Source organism: Schistocerca gregaria, chromosome 3, assembly GCF_023897955.1.
Source record: "Schistocerca gregaria isolate iqSchGreg1 chromosome 3, iqSchGreg1.2, whole genome shotgun sequence".
In the NCBI taxonomy this organism is placed as follows: Eukaryota; Metazoa; Arthropoda; class Insecta; order Orthoptera; family Acrididae; genus Schistocerca; species Schistocerca gregaria.
In genome coordinates this window covers 552,142,633-552,158,077 of record NC_064922.1, presented here as the reverse complement: position 1 = coordinate 552,158,077, position 15,445 = coordinate 552,142,633, and the positions used below count along the sequence as shown (strand labels likewise).

The window sequence follows — 15,445 nt, the reverse complement described above, 5'->3', positions numbered from 1 at the left end:
TTTTCATGATTTTTCACACATATTTGGGTGTATTTTTGCGTAATTTTTCAGACGTAATTCTACTTTCTCACTTTTTTTTTCACCCCCGTGGGTTCTTTCCCATTCCGTCTGCGTCGATACAGAAAAGTTTCCTTGTCCCTAGTCATATCCCAGTCCCTCATACTGTTCCTACATTGTTGCTTGGCTCATGGAAATCCCCCCTAATGGCCTTACCATCAAATTACCCATCTCTGATTGCCACCCCTCCTTACACAATGACCTCTACCTGTTCAGATTCCGCCAATCCTTAGCCCTCACCATCATAGTCCTAAAAAACCATATCAACCAAGCCCAAACCTCCTTGCAGTACCTTCTCTCCATCCACAAAATTCTTCTGCTATGTAATCCCAAACTCCTGGGACCAGTAACACACATTGAAACTGTTGTCCTACAGGAACTTGAGCAACATGCACAACGCCTCCTCAAAGAGCTCTCCATCATGCTCACTTCCTACTCCCACCTCAGAGTACCACTGTCCACCACCTCTACAACAACCTCCAAACCTACCCCACATCCCTTCATAGCTGCCGAACCCTGTCTTGCAGACCTATTACACTTACCCCACCCTCTAAAACTCCCTCCTACCACCACACATAATCCAGAACCTAAACAGATCCGCAACACAGTCATGAACCTTTTCTCCAGAAGCCTTAGTCCCACAGAAATATCAGTCCTTTCCAAAGGCCTCACCTTTTGCCCCACTCCCAAATTCAATCATGAAGGACTTGTTAAAGATCTTCTCTCCTTCTCCCGGTCACTACAGTGGAAACACTTTTTCGCCAACAACCCAAGCAATCAGACTCAACCAAAAACCAATATTGAACCATGCCTAACTCATTTCACTCTTCTGTCCAACCATGATCCACCCCCACTGACTCCTAACCACCTCCTGTTAACTGTCCAGAATTTCTTAACCTCAAACCTTGCATCACCATCATTCCAGAAATCCCTCAACATGCAAACTAACCTTACATCTGCAGAAAGAACTGCAGTTCACCATCTGAAAACTGATCCTGACTTTATAATCCTACCTGCAGACAAAATCTCCACCACCGTTGTTTTGAACCACAAGGATTACTTGGCGGAAGGACTCTGTCAGCTGTCAGATACTTCCACCTACAAACATTGCCACAGTAACCCCATTCCAGTAATCCAGCAGGTTCTCCAGTCACTATTCAAATCCCAGTACCTCTCCCCAGAGTCGACCTCTCTACTTAGGCCTACCACTCCCCGCACTCCTACCTTCTACAGTCTTTCTAAAGTCCATAAATCCAACCACCCAGGATGCCCCATTGTGGCCGGTTACTGTGCCCCCACTGAGAGAGTCTTTGCTCTCGTAAACCAACACCTGCAACCCATAACCTGGAATCTACACTCCTATATAAAAAATACCATTTCCTCCACGACTCTCCCCAGCTATTCATAAACAGCCAAAGAAGTGAATCTTTTTACCCTCTTTTCAACATACCTTTGGCTTTTGGAGACGGCTGTTGTAGCTGCTCCTTGTGACCAGCTTCTCAGCGTCTGGTGATAACAAGCGACCAAGTATTTTCCACTTTGCATCTACATTGGTGCCAGTTCCTTTTTCTCTTACTTATCTGTAACATTAAACACAAACATACATAAAACAATCACTAAAAAAGTAATTATTTATTGTGATTGATACTTGATACTGGAGATCATGTGATAAAATTAGTTTTGTGGCTGTTATCATCCCAAGCAACATGACCACTCCACTTCGGCCCCTAACAAGAATTGAATAATGTTTTTAGTAAGGATCCCAACAGTGGGTTGGTAACTTCAGGACAGCAAAGTATCAATGATTAGGTACCACAGAGAGCTAGAAAACATTCAGTATTTCTACCTGAGATGTTCAGATTTCACTTCTCACACCAATGCTCCTATTATTTTCTTTATTAAAAATAAAAAACTTCAAAACAAAAATAAATAAAAAAGACACATTCAAATGTGCACTGCCAGCGTAATCTTTGTGATGATGAAATCATGTGACTCTTAAAGTTACCCCAACATAATGAATATTCCAAGAGATGTTGGACTTCCAGCCGGATTAAAGTAACATTTTTCCATGATATTCCACTGATAACCTATCAACCAAAATATTGTGGTAATGTCATCTGTAGCAAGCCAAAACCTCATGGATGAAGTCATGTCTAATTCATGCCCAGCACTTCCTAAATATAGCCTCACTTTCTGAATTACAGCAGAGGTAGAGACAAAGTATATGTGAAACATTTTTCATTGAATGGTAAGAAAGCACGTCCATAAAGTTAGCCGGTAAGAGGATAATGTTCTGTGCCTCTATGGACCAATTTTAAAGAAAGAAAGAAAGAAAGATAACAGCAAACAATTGCTTTACAATTCATCATACATTTAAGAAGCTACATGAGTAAAAAAATCATTAGTGCAAACAGTAAAGAAGATTAGTCATGAGATATCTGACGAAGTGAAGAAACCCAGTATAGAGATATACCCAATATCTTTGGCCAGATTAGTAATATGGACTGCAGCTTGGACTGGTTATTGAGAAAACAAAAATAAGAAGTCAGTATACTAAACACTTTGCATGTTAATTGGCAGGAAGGAAAGTTCAAATGAGAAATAGTTACTTTTATTACAGCATGATTGATTATTACTAGGTAACAAAATGTTAATGTAATTTCAAAGAGGACAATAAGAATTGTGTAAAAGAAAAAAAAAGAATTGGCAAAATATGTGAGATATGGAAATGAAAGTAAATAAATGTGGAGTGGAACAATAAGAATTAGAGAGAGAAGACAGTGTTTTTCCTCTCATTATTTGAGTGTAATTATCTTGCAAGGGTAATTTTATTTGTGTGAAAGCTTATCATTCCCCACTTTCTATACTTAAAGTTTGAATGCCGAAATTAATAACAATTATGGAAATTCGTGGATGGAACAGTATGTAAAATAAAGGAAAGGCAAGCACTCATCTGGGGCAGACACACAAAACAGAAGACAGTATTAACTATCTTTTGAAGTCTGGCCCTTCTTCTTTCAGAAAGTAGACACATTCATACACACAACCAAAAAGATACCCACACACACTAATGTGTTTGGGTGTCTTTTATCTTCATGTGTGGGAATGTGTGTACTTCCTAGCAGAAGAAGAGTCAGTGCACAAAAGCTGGTTCATATTGTGTTTTATTACGTGTGTCACACTCAAGTCTGCTAGAGGTGAGTTGTTGCCTTTCCTTTATATTACATAGTCAAAATTAAAGTATACTACATTAAAAAATACTACCATGTAGAACAAAGTAATATTCTGCTGAATCCAAATATAAGCTTTTAAACAAGGCTCATAGAAAATCATTTTGAATGAGCCCCAAGTTCTCAGGCTTTTAGATCTTGCAACTGTGGCATTAGCACCACTTCATCACCACAGTTGCCACTGCCACCTATCATATTATCGCTGCCTTCAGCCATTTAACATCCGATGCTGGATAAAGGCCCCTCAAAAGTTTCACGCTTATTATGGTCTTAAATAAGAAATGTCCATTCAGTTCCTCCTTTTTTCTGATTTCACCTGTCCACTTTTTGTTAGGGCATAGTTTTCATCTTTATGTATCTCGTGAAACCCAGCAAAAAACTTTCTTGTGCTAGTTTTCATCCATTTATCTGTTTACATGACCCAAGCCCTTCAGTTTGTTTTGTTTACAGTCATAATCACTTATTCCACTCCAGTCTGTTCATGTTTGCACTAAACAGTCTGAGGTGAATGCCTGAACAGATTCTTTGAAAAAGCACAGCTGATTTCCTTCACAAATTCGACCGTGTCCTTATATATAATGACCTCATTGTCGATTGGGACAGCAAACCCGTCATCTTTCCTTTCAGTCTGTTGTCTGGCATTTTTTTCACTCCTAATAATTCCCTGCATCGATTTTTCCATTCGATGAGCAGCCCTCGTAAATGGTCTTTGCATTAAAAGTACATCTTGCTGCAATAAGTAAAAACTGGCAACACACACAGGTTGCAAGCTGCCAAAAGAAAAGCCATGTCTTGAAAGCTAGTTATCTGTATTCTGTTACATGTGTCTACATGCAACACAGAGCCATATGTATTGGAATCTTCGTTTTGAAAACCATATTTAGTTTGTAAAAGTTCTCTAGACTATTTCTACTCTTTATTTTCATTATTTTTCTGCCTATGAAGTCATCCTTTTCAGTTGCTTTACTGTATTTGCAACCATGTCAAATTTTATTACAGAATAGTAACTTGATTTCCTCCTAAAATTTACTCTCGTAGGTGAATACTCTACATAGATGGTCTACATACAGTATATTTTAGTTTTATGAGGTGGGGAATTCTGGATCAGGCCCCCCAAAGCCTCGGGAGACTAATGAGCAGGTGTTTGAATAAAGAAGAAGAAGAAGAAGAAGTAGGAGAAGCTGCAACAGCATCAGGATTCATCTAAGGGCAGTGATGGTTGGAGGGCTTGGCGACACGCTGATCACATGTCCCATGATTACAGACCACTCCTCGTATTGCTTTTTAAGCAGACGGAATGGGCCTAAGGTGCAGTTCTCACTGAGGCAGTATGACACACAATGCATCTCGCAGTACAATCAGAGGCAACCCGCATTTGGTGAAATGTGGAGAAACATAGGTAAACCATCATAACTGGTTCACACTGGGACAATAGTAATACACCACCTATATGATTCTCTGATACATTGCCCAGGGCAACATGAAGTGCTTGTTGCACCTTGCAACTGTACCATTTGTTACACAGGGAGATAAATTTCAAATGATTCAATGCACCACTGCCCCTCCCACCACCACCACCACCACCATTGCTGCCACCACCACCACCACCACCACCACCACCACCACCACCATTTGGACAAACTGACCCATTAATAGTGCAAGATAGTAAGGTAGAATATTCCCCACACATTTCTCAACCATCTTTGCGCTACCAGATTCCATGGAGACTGCTACAATGTAACAGTTCTAATAAATTACGTATTATTGAGTATAATTAGACAGGATAAAATGTATGGTAGATTACGGAAAAAGGGAAGATGAATACAAAGTGAAACTACTTGTACAAACAAAAAGAGAAAGTAAGATGATAGAGAAGATTTCGAAATGCAACAGAGACAATAACAAACGTAATTGTTGGGTTCAAATTAATGAAACAAAAAGAGAAAGTAAGATGATAGAGAAGATTGTGAAATGCAACAGAGACAATAACAAACGTAATTGTTGGGTTCAAATTAATGTAATTCTGATAAACTGAGAGAGAAACCTATTTTTGCTTTGACTGCAATTAAATATTTTCTGGATCAGTTGCTTTTAATAGTAAAATTAATATATAGTGCCTGATTGAATGATTCTAAAGCACATTACAAAGAAATGTCACCAACTTGACCTCATATTTTAAGGAGAAAAAAAGCACACTTGCAAGATATCAGACACAGCAATCAATCTCATGCACAGATGTGGGCCATAATTTTGATAGTATATAGCTATGATCTGAATGTACAGCTTCTAAAGTTTGCCTGCACTGGATGTTCGTCACTCGCTCCACCTGAATGAAGTTGCTTAATGCTTGAGAACAAAGTACTGTACTATGGCTTAAGTAAGACATTAATGTTCATAATGTCAGTGAACCAATAAGCAAAGCAATAGTACAATACCTGCAAGAGCAGTACAGAATGACAGTCAAACTGCAATGTTTAAATGTCAAAGAATGAGAGCTGAAAGCCATTACTTGTCAGCATCATTACATGCGGTTATTCGATGAACTTTTATACAAGGCAAATGAAAGCATATGGGGCTTGTTTTGTGCTATTATTTATACCTTTTTGTTTTGTTGTAGCAATTGTAGACAGTTTCACAAATGAAGACATACTATACATGGAGCAAAATAGTGGACTAATGTTCGATAATTTTTTACCTGAGGATACTGATGATGACTGCAATGAGACTGCTTTCTCCACAGTCACATTCTTGGAACAACTTCATAAATGTAAAATTAAATTAGTTAGTTAGTTTCATATTCCTTGCTTCATTTTGCATGATAAATCATAATGATGTGGAATGAGTCATTGTACATTCACATTGCAAATTAATGTGTAAATATGGCTACTTGCTGAACATTTATAAGATTATTAACTGTAGCCAATACCACCAAGTGGAACAAGATACTGTCAACCTCTGTATGTATTTGGCTTCCAAGTATTCAAGGATTTTTTGTCAACAGGTTTAACAATTCGGCATGACTCCTGCAAATCGATGTGAACTTTGGCAAGCTTAACAATGTGCAATCTCTCCTGTATGGGCAGTTATATACACAAATATTTCAGACGGTCTTCCAGTACACTTGGTATCAAAGAGGCTACACCAGTGACTGGTCAGAACACTTTGAACATTCAGTGACATACTGTTTTGATACTGGTAACATGTTTTGCTCATTGTGTCAAAGTGCAAGGTTACTAATCTGTAGCTGATGCCAGAGATAACTTTACTTTAAACATTTTTATGTAGCTATACAAAATACAGTGCAAATTAATGAAATGAGTGAGTGTGTCAATAAAGAATTAGTGTAGCATTACTTAGTTATTAAATTCACTTTCTAGCAAATAGGAAGGCTCTGGTTGTCACTCAGGTGTACAGGACATCGTATTCAGGCATTAGGAGCTGCATTAGGGTGCAGTGAGTGAGAAACAACTGGTGCATGTGAAGTTTAGAAGCTGTAGATTCAGGAGGTCATAATTCTGTATTATCAGAATTGTGCCCCAAATTTTCGTGCGGGGTCAATTGATGAGATTGATATCTTGCTAGCATGCTTTTTTCACTTTAAAATGTGATGTCAGGTAGGTTATGTTTCCTTGTTAGTGTGTTTGGAGATAAAAATATAAGCTATATAGCTATTGAATTAATTTTGAGGTGTATCTGACAATGATCTACAATAATTGTGAATTTATGCTTCTCTCATAAATGCCACTTATCCAAATTGAGGATCCAGTTGGGGATTGTAGTATTCAGAATCAACAGTTTTTTGTTCAGAATACATCTGAAAGTTAACATTATTACAATTTTGAAACACAGTGGTTTTAACTTTTCCCAATACCAGTAAGGATAGTTTTACAGATACACCTAAAGTGCATCATACCACCGTAATACTTTCTCAATAGAATTTCTCCCCTGAATATGATTGACTGGGCAAGCAATGGCAAAACAATTTCTTGTATATCAATGTTGAAGTTATATATTAAAAATAAAGATTCCAAGACTTACCAAGCGGGAAAGCGCCGGCAGACAGGCACATGAACAAAACACACAAACACACACACAGAATTACAAGCTTTCGCAACTGGCAGTTGCTTCGTCAGGAAGGAAGGAAGGAGAGGGAAAAATGAAAGGGTGTGGGTTTTAAGGGAGAGGGTAAGGAGTCATTCCAATCCCGGGAGCGGAAAGACTTCCCTTAGGGGAAAAAAAGGGACAGGTGCACACTCGCGCACACACACACACACACACACACATATCCATCCGCACATACACAGACACAAGCAGACATATTTAAAGCCTTTAGCCTTTAAATATGTCTGCTTGTGTCTGTGTATGTGCGGATGGATATGTGTGTGTGTGTGTGTGTGTGTGCGAGTGTGCACCTGTCCCTTTTTTTCCCCTAAGGGAAGTCTTTCCGCTCCCGGGATTGGAATGACTCCTTACCCTCTCCCTTAAAACCCACACCCTTTCATTTTTCCCTCTCCTTCCTTCCTTCCTGACGAAGCAACTGCCAGTTGCGAAAACTTGTAATTCTGTGTGTGTGTTTGTGTGTTTTGTTCATGTGCCTGTCTGCCGGCGCTTTCCCGCTTGGTAAGTCTTGGAATCTTTATTTTTAATATATTTTTCCCATGTGGAAGTTTCTTTCTGTTTTATTTACAATGTTGAAGTTATCTTGCATGTCGTATTGACCAAAAGCTGACTGCATCCAATGTATGCTAATAATCAGTAAAACTTAATCTGCTTTGCCAAAAATATTTTTTTCTTATTGTTTTTCAGTGAACTGTTTCCACCACCACCACCACCGCCGCCTTGTGGAAAATTTACTATCAGTTTGTTTTGATAGTTCATCAGCTCTTTTCAGCGATAAAGGTTCTGATATAGAAGCATTCTGAGACCTAGCTTTTTGGAACAAAACAAGAAATGCAGCTCCTACATAGTTGTGTTAGGTCATTGTTATACATTTTCTCTCTAGCTTCAACATATTACACTCAAACATAGCTGCTATTTGAGCTCTGTTTTTTAATTATTGGTGGCAATTTAGAGTTAGCAATGGCAAACTCTGTACAGATTTCCCATTTTTGACACCCGCCTTTCATCATCTGGCGTAAGTGTCTCCATCTCCATTTTAAGCAAGATAGCGGGGTTATTTTTGTTCTAATTTCTCTGGTGTTGTGTGTAAAGAAATAATATTGTAGTGCCTGTATTTAAAAACAAAAAAATAAAACAATTTTGACTAAACTGCCGACTTCAACATACTCATCACCAAATCTAAAAACTCACATTGGTGTTCTAACAGCAACAGCACCATCCAAGGACAAGTGGTAACATAGCAACAGTAGCGACCATTGTTTATTTTGTTCAGCTCAATTGGTGGGGAGAAGAGGGAGATAAGGAAGAATCTAAGCCAATAAACCTACATAAAGGTACATTTGTTCAACTGAGAACTGAAACCATTTAATGGTAAATAATTGTTGCTTCATCATAAAAGAAAAAAATTAAGTATGCTTTATTTTCATGCTACCAAATTTTTTGCCTTGCGATGTTTTTCACTGTGTTATTACCCACAAATCTCTTAAAAGGGGAGAGTGAAAGGCGGAGTACATCTACAGGAGTGGCAGAATTAGAATTCCAAGTTTGTTGAATAACTGACTGGTGAAGTTCATGAACTGAGACTTCAGCTTATTCTGGCTGTCTTTTTTTAAGCTAAGAAAAGTATTTGTGAATGCGCAAAGTTACTTCAAAATATGAAACCGTCAGATGTAATAGGGTGACAGTATACAAAGTAAACATCTCTTTGCATTTTAGTGCAGACCATGGTGATTTGTAGAAATGACGTATGGTAATACATAGAGCTGCTGCATAATTTATTTTTAGTTACTTAACTTGTTTGGGTCAGACCATTTTCCAGTACAAATTCTTCTTAGTAGCAGATGTTACTTTCACACATACCATAAAACAAATGTCAAAATGTATATTTATAATTAATTTTTTTTATCATTATTCACCTCCCCGTATCGTGTGTGTTAACTCGTTTAAATTAAAGTACCTGACTTCCACAATAACACTTGTGCCATCTGCTGATAAAAATATGAATGTGTCTGTCATGTAGAATAAGGGAAAGGCAACCAATAACATACTGAGGATTAGTTTGTGGCATACAAAAACACATATTAGTAAAACATTTAAAAATAGCTTTTGAGCTCTTGCTCTTTTTCTAGTAAGAGTACACACACACACACACACACACACACACACACACACACACACACACACACACGAACGCGCGCGCTTTCAGTAGCAATGAGTATTGCATGTACATGAGCATGTATGTGTGATTGTGTACATCAGTGTGTGTACTTCTGCTCGATAAAGAGCAAGAGTGCAAAAGCTAGTGTTAACTGTTATCTGATATGTGTATTCTCTGCGTCACACACCAATCCTCCATAGGTAAGCTGATGCCTTTCCATTATTTTACTTATTTTTCTATCAAGGAATTTACATTATTGATATTTCTGTTATAATATCTTAAATTTCTCACTGAAGAGTTTTTCTTTAGTTTTCGTCTATTTTTGCATTAAAATTCCTCATTATCATATTGTTGTAGTACTTGTGGTATTATCAGTTTCGGTAACATTTTGTAGAAGTCTTCAGCCTTTCATCAGAGTATGAGCACATTGGTGATCAGATTTAATTGATTTCAAAACAACACTTGCTGTTCTGTTTGAGATTCCCTCAATATCTGTAATAATGTGTTCAATTTCTTGTTTACAACAAAGCCTTTGCCCATATTTCCTTCCTGCTATGTTCTTCTGTAATAAAACAAATGACCATTGTTTATTTTTTCCCATACTTCATGTAACCCTACAATATCCCATTTAATGTTATTTAACTCATTTCCAACTTCATCTGGAATATCTATGGGTTCTAACCCCCCTGCAATTCGTATTTATATGAAAAGTAGTGCAGGTGGGCAAGTGAATCATAGTTAGTTAGTATCCCATCTAGTTACAAATACACAAAATCCAGGAATGCAGTCTTAACTGTAAGCTTAAACGATGACATTTCCAGGGTGCTAATAGTGAGGGTAGATCAAATCGGAGTAAAACTGCAAAGAAATGAGGGCTAATGGAATCACACAGGTCTTCTTTTTTTATTTGGGGGGGGGGGGGGGGGTGCAGATATAGAGTAAGAGAACATACGAAAACAAAGTTAACTAAAAAATAAAATAATACAAAGGAAATTTTCTACTCAACATTAAGATGACAGGTTGAGTTGCAGACAGGCATAACAAAAAGAGTGCTACTCGTTTAGCTTTTGGCCAAAGCCTTTTTCAGAAAAGAAAATACATTTGCATAAACAAGCACACCTCACACACGCATGACAGGCATCTCTGGTAGAATCATTCTGGTCTGAGCTGCTGGAAATGGCAGTCATGTGTGTGAGATGCCCCTGTTTATGTGAACTTGTCTTCTTATCCAAATAAGGGTTTGACCAAAATCTTTTTGCTGTGCCTATCTGTAACTCAGCATCTCATCTTTATGGTCAGCAGCAATCTTTCCTTTTCTTAGTATTATTAAAATTAAAATAAGAATAGATCAAAGGGGATGTGGAATGAGATGCAGAAAAATATGCACAATGAAAGCAAATAAAAACCCTGATGCTAAGAAATGTATGTGATTTGTTTTTATGTAATAAGAAACACTTGAATAAATCAAGTGAATTTCAATTTAGAGCAGGCATGGGCAACGTTGGTAACCCATTGGTTTGACTCTCATATTTACACTGACGAGCAACCTAGTCACATCACATGATGTGAATGCAGGGCTGCTAGTGCATATAATCAGAAGTAAAGCATCTGTGATGTTAAAATGTTTATAAGGTAACACATCAATATGAATGGTACCTCTTTCCTGACATGCCATACCAAAAAATTAAGTCTCAAACAAGCATTGTCCAGAGTACCTTGTTTGTTTACTTACGACATTTTACAGTAGCTGTCTTAAAAACTCTAGTCCCAAAATTCTGCAGCATCATTAACAAATGAAATAATGTTAATGAGACACTAATAGATGTAAATGTCTGAAATGGTATGCCAGGCATCTGGAAATGTCACCAAGCCAAAATAGATGGCTATAAAAGCAATTGCTTGCAGCTAATTTATTATAAATTACCATCAGTTTCAAGAGTTGCGATGTTCTAATAAGTCCACAATGAACAAGAATTATTCACTAATATTAATACGAGAAAGAATAGTAAAACAAAATATGGCATTGAGATAGGCAGTCCCAGTCAACAAACAATATAAGTAAATTTGCATTTTTTGGGCACAGGGTAGTTATTCAAGTATTTAAATTGTAGTCTGTTAACATCCACAAACACAGTTAGCAAGCATTTTTAAATATTTGTGCAGAAATACTTTTGCTGACTGATCACATAGGAAAGGATTGTTTCTGTAACATTAAATAAATTAAGCCATCAATTTTTTGTTCACTTTAAAAACTTTGAAAGTCTACACATGAACTTAGCATGTATCGGCTGTATTAAGCAAACCGGAAAAATGTGAACAACAGAATGGCAAATTGCTAGGCAGATAATAGTCATGCTCACTCACTCATTGCATGTTTGTAATACCGAGAATATTTTGATCAGCATCAGTACTGTTTGTCAGTAATTCTACTGTTGGCAATGCGACAATACTTGTCCTCAGATGAATATTACATCGATGATTGACAGTAATATAGAACTTGTGAGGGCCCCATAACTTCCGTGTGACATTCATAACATTGTAGATGATACGCGCAAATCATATGTTGTTAGCACTTAATGAAATGTCCAAAACTGTTCAAAACCATGGCAGCAGAACTCACTAAAATGTCTACAAATTTTACTGACAGTAAGAAAGCACTACTCATATAGCATGTAGAGCATCGGTGTAAATATCTGAAAATGTGCCCCGTATGGTGTACAGTGAGAGCGCCATGTTCTCTTATATTTCTTCTGCAGGCTGGATTGAATATAGTTACGGAAGGTCAAATCATCAAGATGCACTCATCTGCAAATGATTCTGTCATGCCTTTTTGGCTTCATCCAGTTTCCATTGTGCATAGGCTACCTGTAACTATTAATATGCTCAGCATCTGAATCGCAGATGATTCATTTCATTGTTACAATGACCCTTTTCTCTGATAATTGTGTTTCTCTTGATCAATCATTCTTGATAACTCTCCCTTCTATACATATTGTCTTTGTCTGCTATTGAGGTTTTCTTCACTGGCTTCTGATAAGTCAGTCATCATTTTCTCAAGTTCTTCCATTTATTTTCTTAACTCCGTTACTGCTGTTGGTGAATAAGTTTGTTAATTTCCAACAATGAAAAATCCAGGATGAAATGTAACTATATTATGAAAAGGAAAGTTGCTACTCACCATATAGCGAAGGTGCTGAATTGCAAATAGGCACAACAAAAAGACTCTCACAATGAAAGCTCTCGGCCATTAAGGCCTTCGTCAACAGTAGATCACACACACACACACACACACACACACACACAACTGCAGTATCAGGCAACTGAAACTACTACACTCAGAGTGTGTCTGTTGTCTATTGTAGATGAAGGCCTTAATAGCCAAAAGCTTTAATTGTGAGGATCTTTTTACTATGCCTTTCTGCGACTCAGCATCTTTGTTAATTTCTGTTTATGTAATTTGGATGTTCTGTCATTGATAACAATTTGTTGTAAACTTTATTTCATTTGTTGTGCATGCATGTACCTGAAACCTTTCTTGGTTTTTGTTTGGTGAACATGTATTGTCTCTTATTTTCCAGATATTTGTGATGAATGGTATAGTCCATGGGGATCTGCTTACACACCGTGTTAGTGGTTATTACACATCAAGCCAGTCTTCTGTTAATGAAGCAGATGGTGGTATGTACAGGCTCAAATCTTAATTATAGATTTCAGTTCTACTATTTTGTCAACTATAAAAATGTTTGAGAGTGTACTCCATATCAGCTATCAAGATGTTTAATTAAACATAATTACTATTCAGTCACATGAGATTTAATTAATTTCTACCTTTGGCTACAAATTTTTGCATGAAAGCATAATAACTTAGGTACTTTGAGCTGCCCTGATTAAACTTGTCATCTGGTTTTGTTCTAAAGTACCCCCCTCCTTAAAGACAGATTAGTGTAGTTATAAAAACGCATATTCAAGATTAACTGTTTCATAAGAAGATTATTTCTAGTATTTTGTTAGGTTGGTTTCATTATACAGTCATTATTATGCCAATACATAAAACAGATCACTTTTGTTTTATTTATATTGACTATGCATAAATCAGGTTTTTCTTGTCCGTGCTGTACTTCCCATTGATTAAGTTAAATAAATTTGTACATTAATAAGATATTCTACCATTCTTAATCAGCTACTTTCTTCTTCTAATTCAATAATAAGCGGCATGAGATTCTTTTACATAAAATAGGAAGTGTCCTCTTGTATAGATATTCATCTGTCTATTAGCTTATCAGAGCCTGTCAAAGCTTATCAGAGCATGTAAAAAGTATACAGCAGTAGCATGTGTCAGCTATAATACAATTTTACTCTGATCAACATTTATATGTACATTTATAAAAATTAATCTTCATTTTCAGTAATACAGCTTTTTTTATATTGTAAATTTAATGCTATCATTGGTGAGCCACTTGTAGCTGCTGGTACACAGTTACAGTTTCTTTGAAAATCAGGCACGTTGCAGAACTCTAGGAATTCAACTCTTTACTCCATGGTGACTGACTTTCCACATCAACTTGCATTTCTTCCATAACATACAAATGAATGTTGTGTGAGAGTAGTAAATGAGTTGATTCAGTCTAATTGCTGTTTCCACATGTCAGAACGTGTGTATGGAGCTCTTTTTCTAAATATATGGACTATAACTGTAATGATACACAGATTGGTCCAGTTATAGTTATCTCAAGCAGATTTAGGAAAGTAATAAACTCTGTCTAATTGCCCAGAAGGATGGCTACATTCCATATGAAATAGATTCTGTTGTAGGAAGGTGCTGATAGGATGTATGTAAATACTTTAGGAGTAAAGGAGACAACTCACCGAAAAGCATAAGTACTGAGTCATTACCAGCAAAAGAGACAGTGTGTGTGTGTGTGTGTGAGAGAGGAGAGAGAGAGAGAGAGAGAGAGAGAGAGAGAGAGAGAGAAGAGAAGAGAAGGAAAACTTTCTAACTTTGGGAGTGATTCTTTTCCAAGCTAGAGTACACACAGACACACACACACACACACACACACACAGACACACACACACACACACACACACACACACGCCTATGCCCTGCAAGGTGCCAGTGCCACTGCTACATTTCGGCAGGTAGGGTGGGGATTATGATGGGTGAGTGGGTAGAGGGAGAGAGGGGTCGGAGGCATGGAGAGGGATTGGGGTGGGTAGCTTGCAGCTCTGGAGGAGGCAGCCAGCTAGGAATGTGGGAGGAAGGGGTGGCAGGTGCCTAGGCCAAGTAGGTGATGCATAGTTGTGGGAGCTGGTAAAGAGCGGCACATGCTGAAGCTGACGTGGATGAATTGGGGGGGGGGGGGGGGGGTGACAGGGCAGTGGGAGGAGAAACTGGATAGAAGGTGTGGAGCCTGTGGGTTACTGGAGATTGAGGCCAGGACAGTTACAGGAATGAAGGATGTGTTGCAAGGATAACACACATCTGAGTAGTTAAGGGAAGCTGATGGTGAGGAGGAAGGATCCAGCTGGCCTGGGTTGTGAAGCAGTCCTTGAGGTTGAATATTTAATGCTCAGCTGCATGTTGTGCCACTCGGTGGTCAATTTTGATCTTGGAAACATTTTGGTGCTGACCATTCATCCTGGTAGACACCAGGTTTGCACTCACACCGACATAAAAAGTAGTGCAGTGTTTGCAGCAGAGTCGGTGTATGACATGGTCACTTTCACATGTGTCTTGGCCTCTGATAAGGTAGGGTAAGCATGTGAGGACACTGGAATAGGAAATGCTGGAAGGATGGGTGGATTGCTCAGGTCTTGCTTGTACCTTGGTCTTCCACAGGCTATAATCCTTGTGGCAAGGCAGCAGATGCGGGAGTGACAT

At 37.9% G+C, this 15,445-nt stretch overlaps 1 protein-coding gene across 3 annotated transcripts in view; it reads left to right on the top strand.

The window, feature by feature from the left end:
* Window positions 1-15,445, top strand: part of LOC126353953 (adenylate cyclase type 9) — a 218,207-nt gene that overhangs the window by 150,707 nt on the left and 52,055 nt on the right. For all 3 annotated transcript variants that reach the window (XM_050003253.1, XM_050003250.1, XM_050003251.1), the window contains exon 8: window positions 13,143-13,242. In XM_050003253.1, coding sequence (XP_049859210.1) covers window positions 13,143-13,242 — 100 coding nt within the window. The remainder of the gene's footprint in view (window positions 1-13,142; window positions 13,243-15,445) is intronic.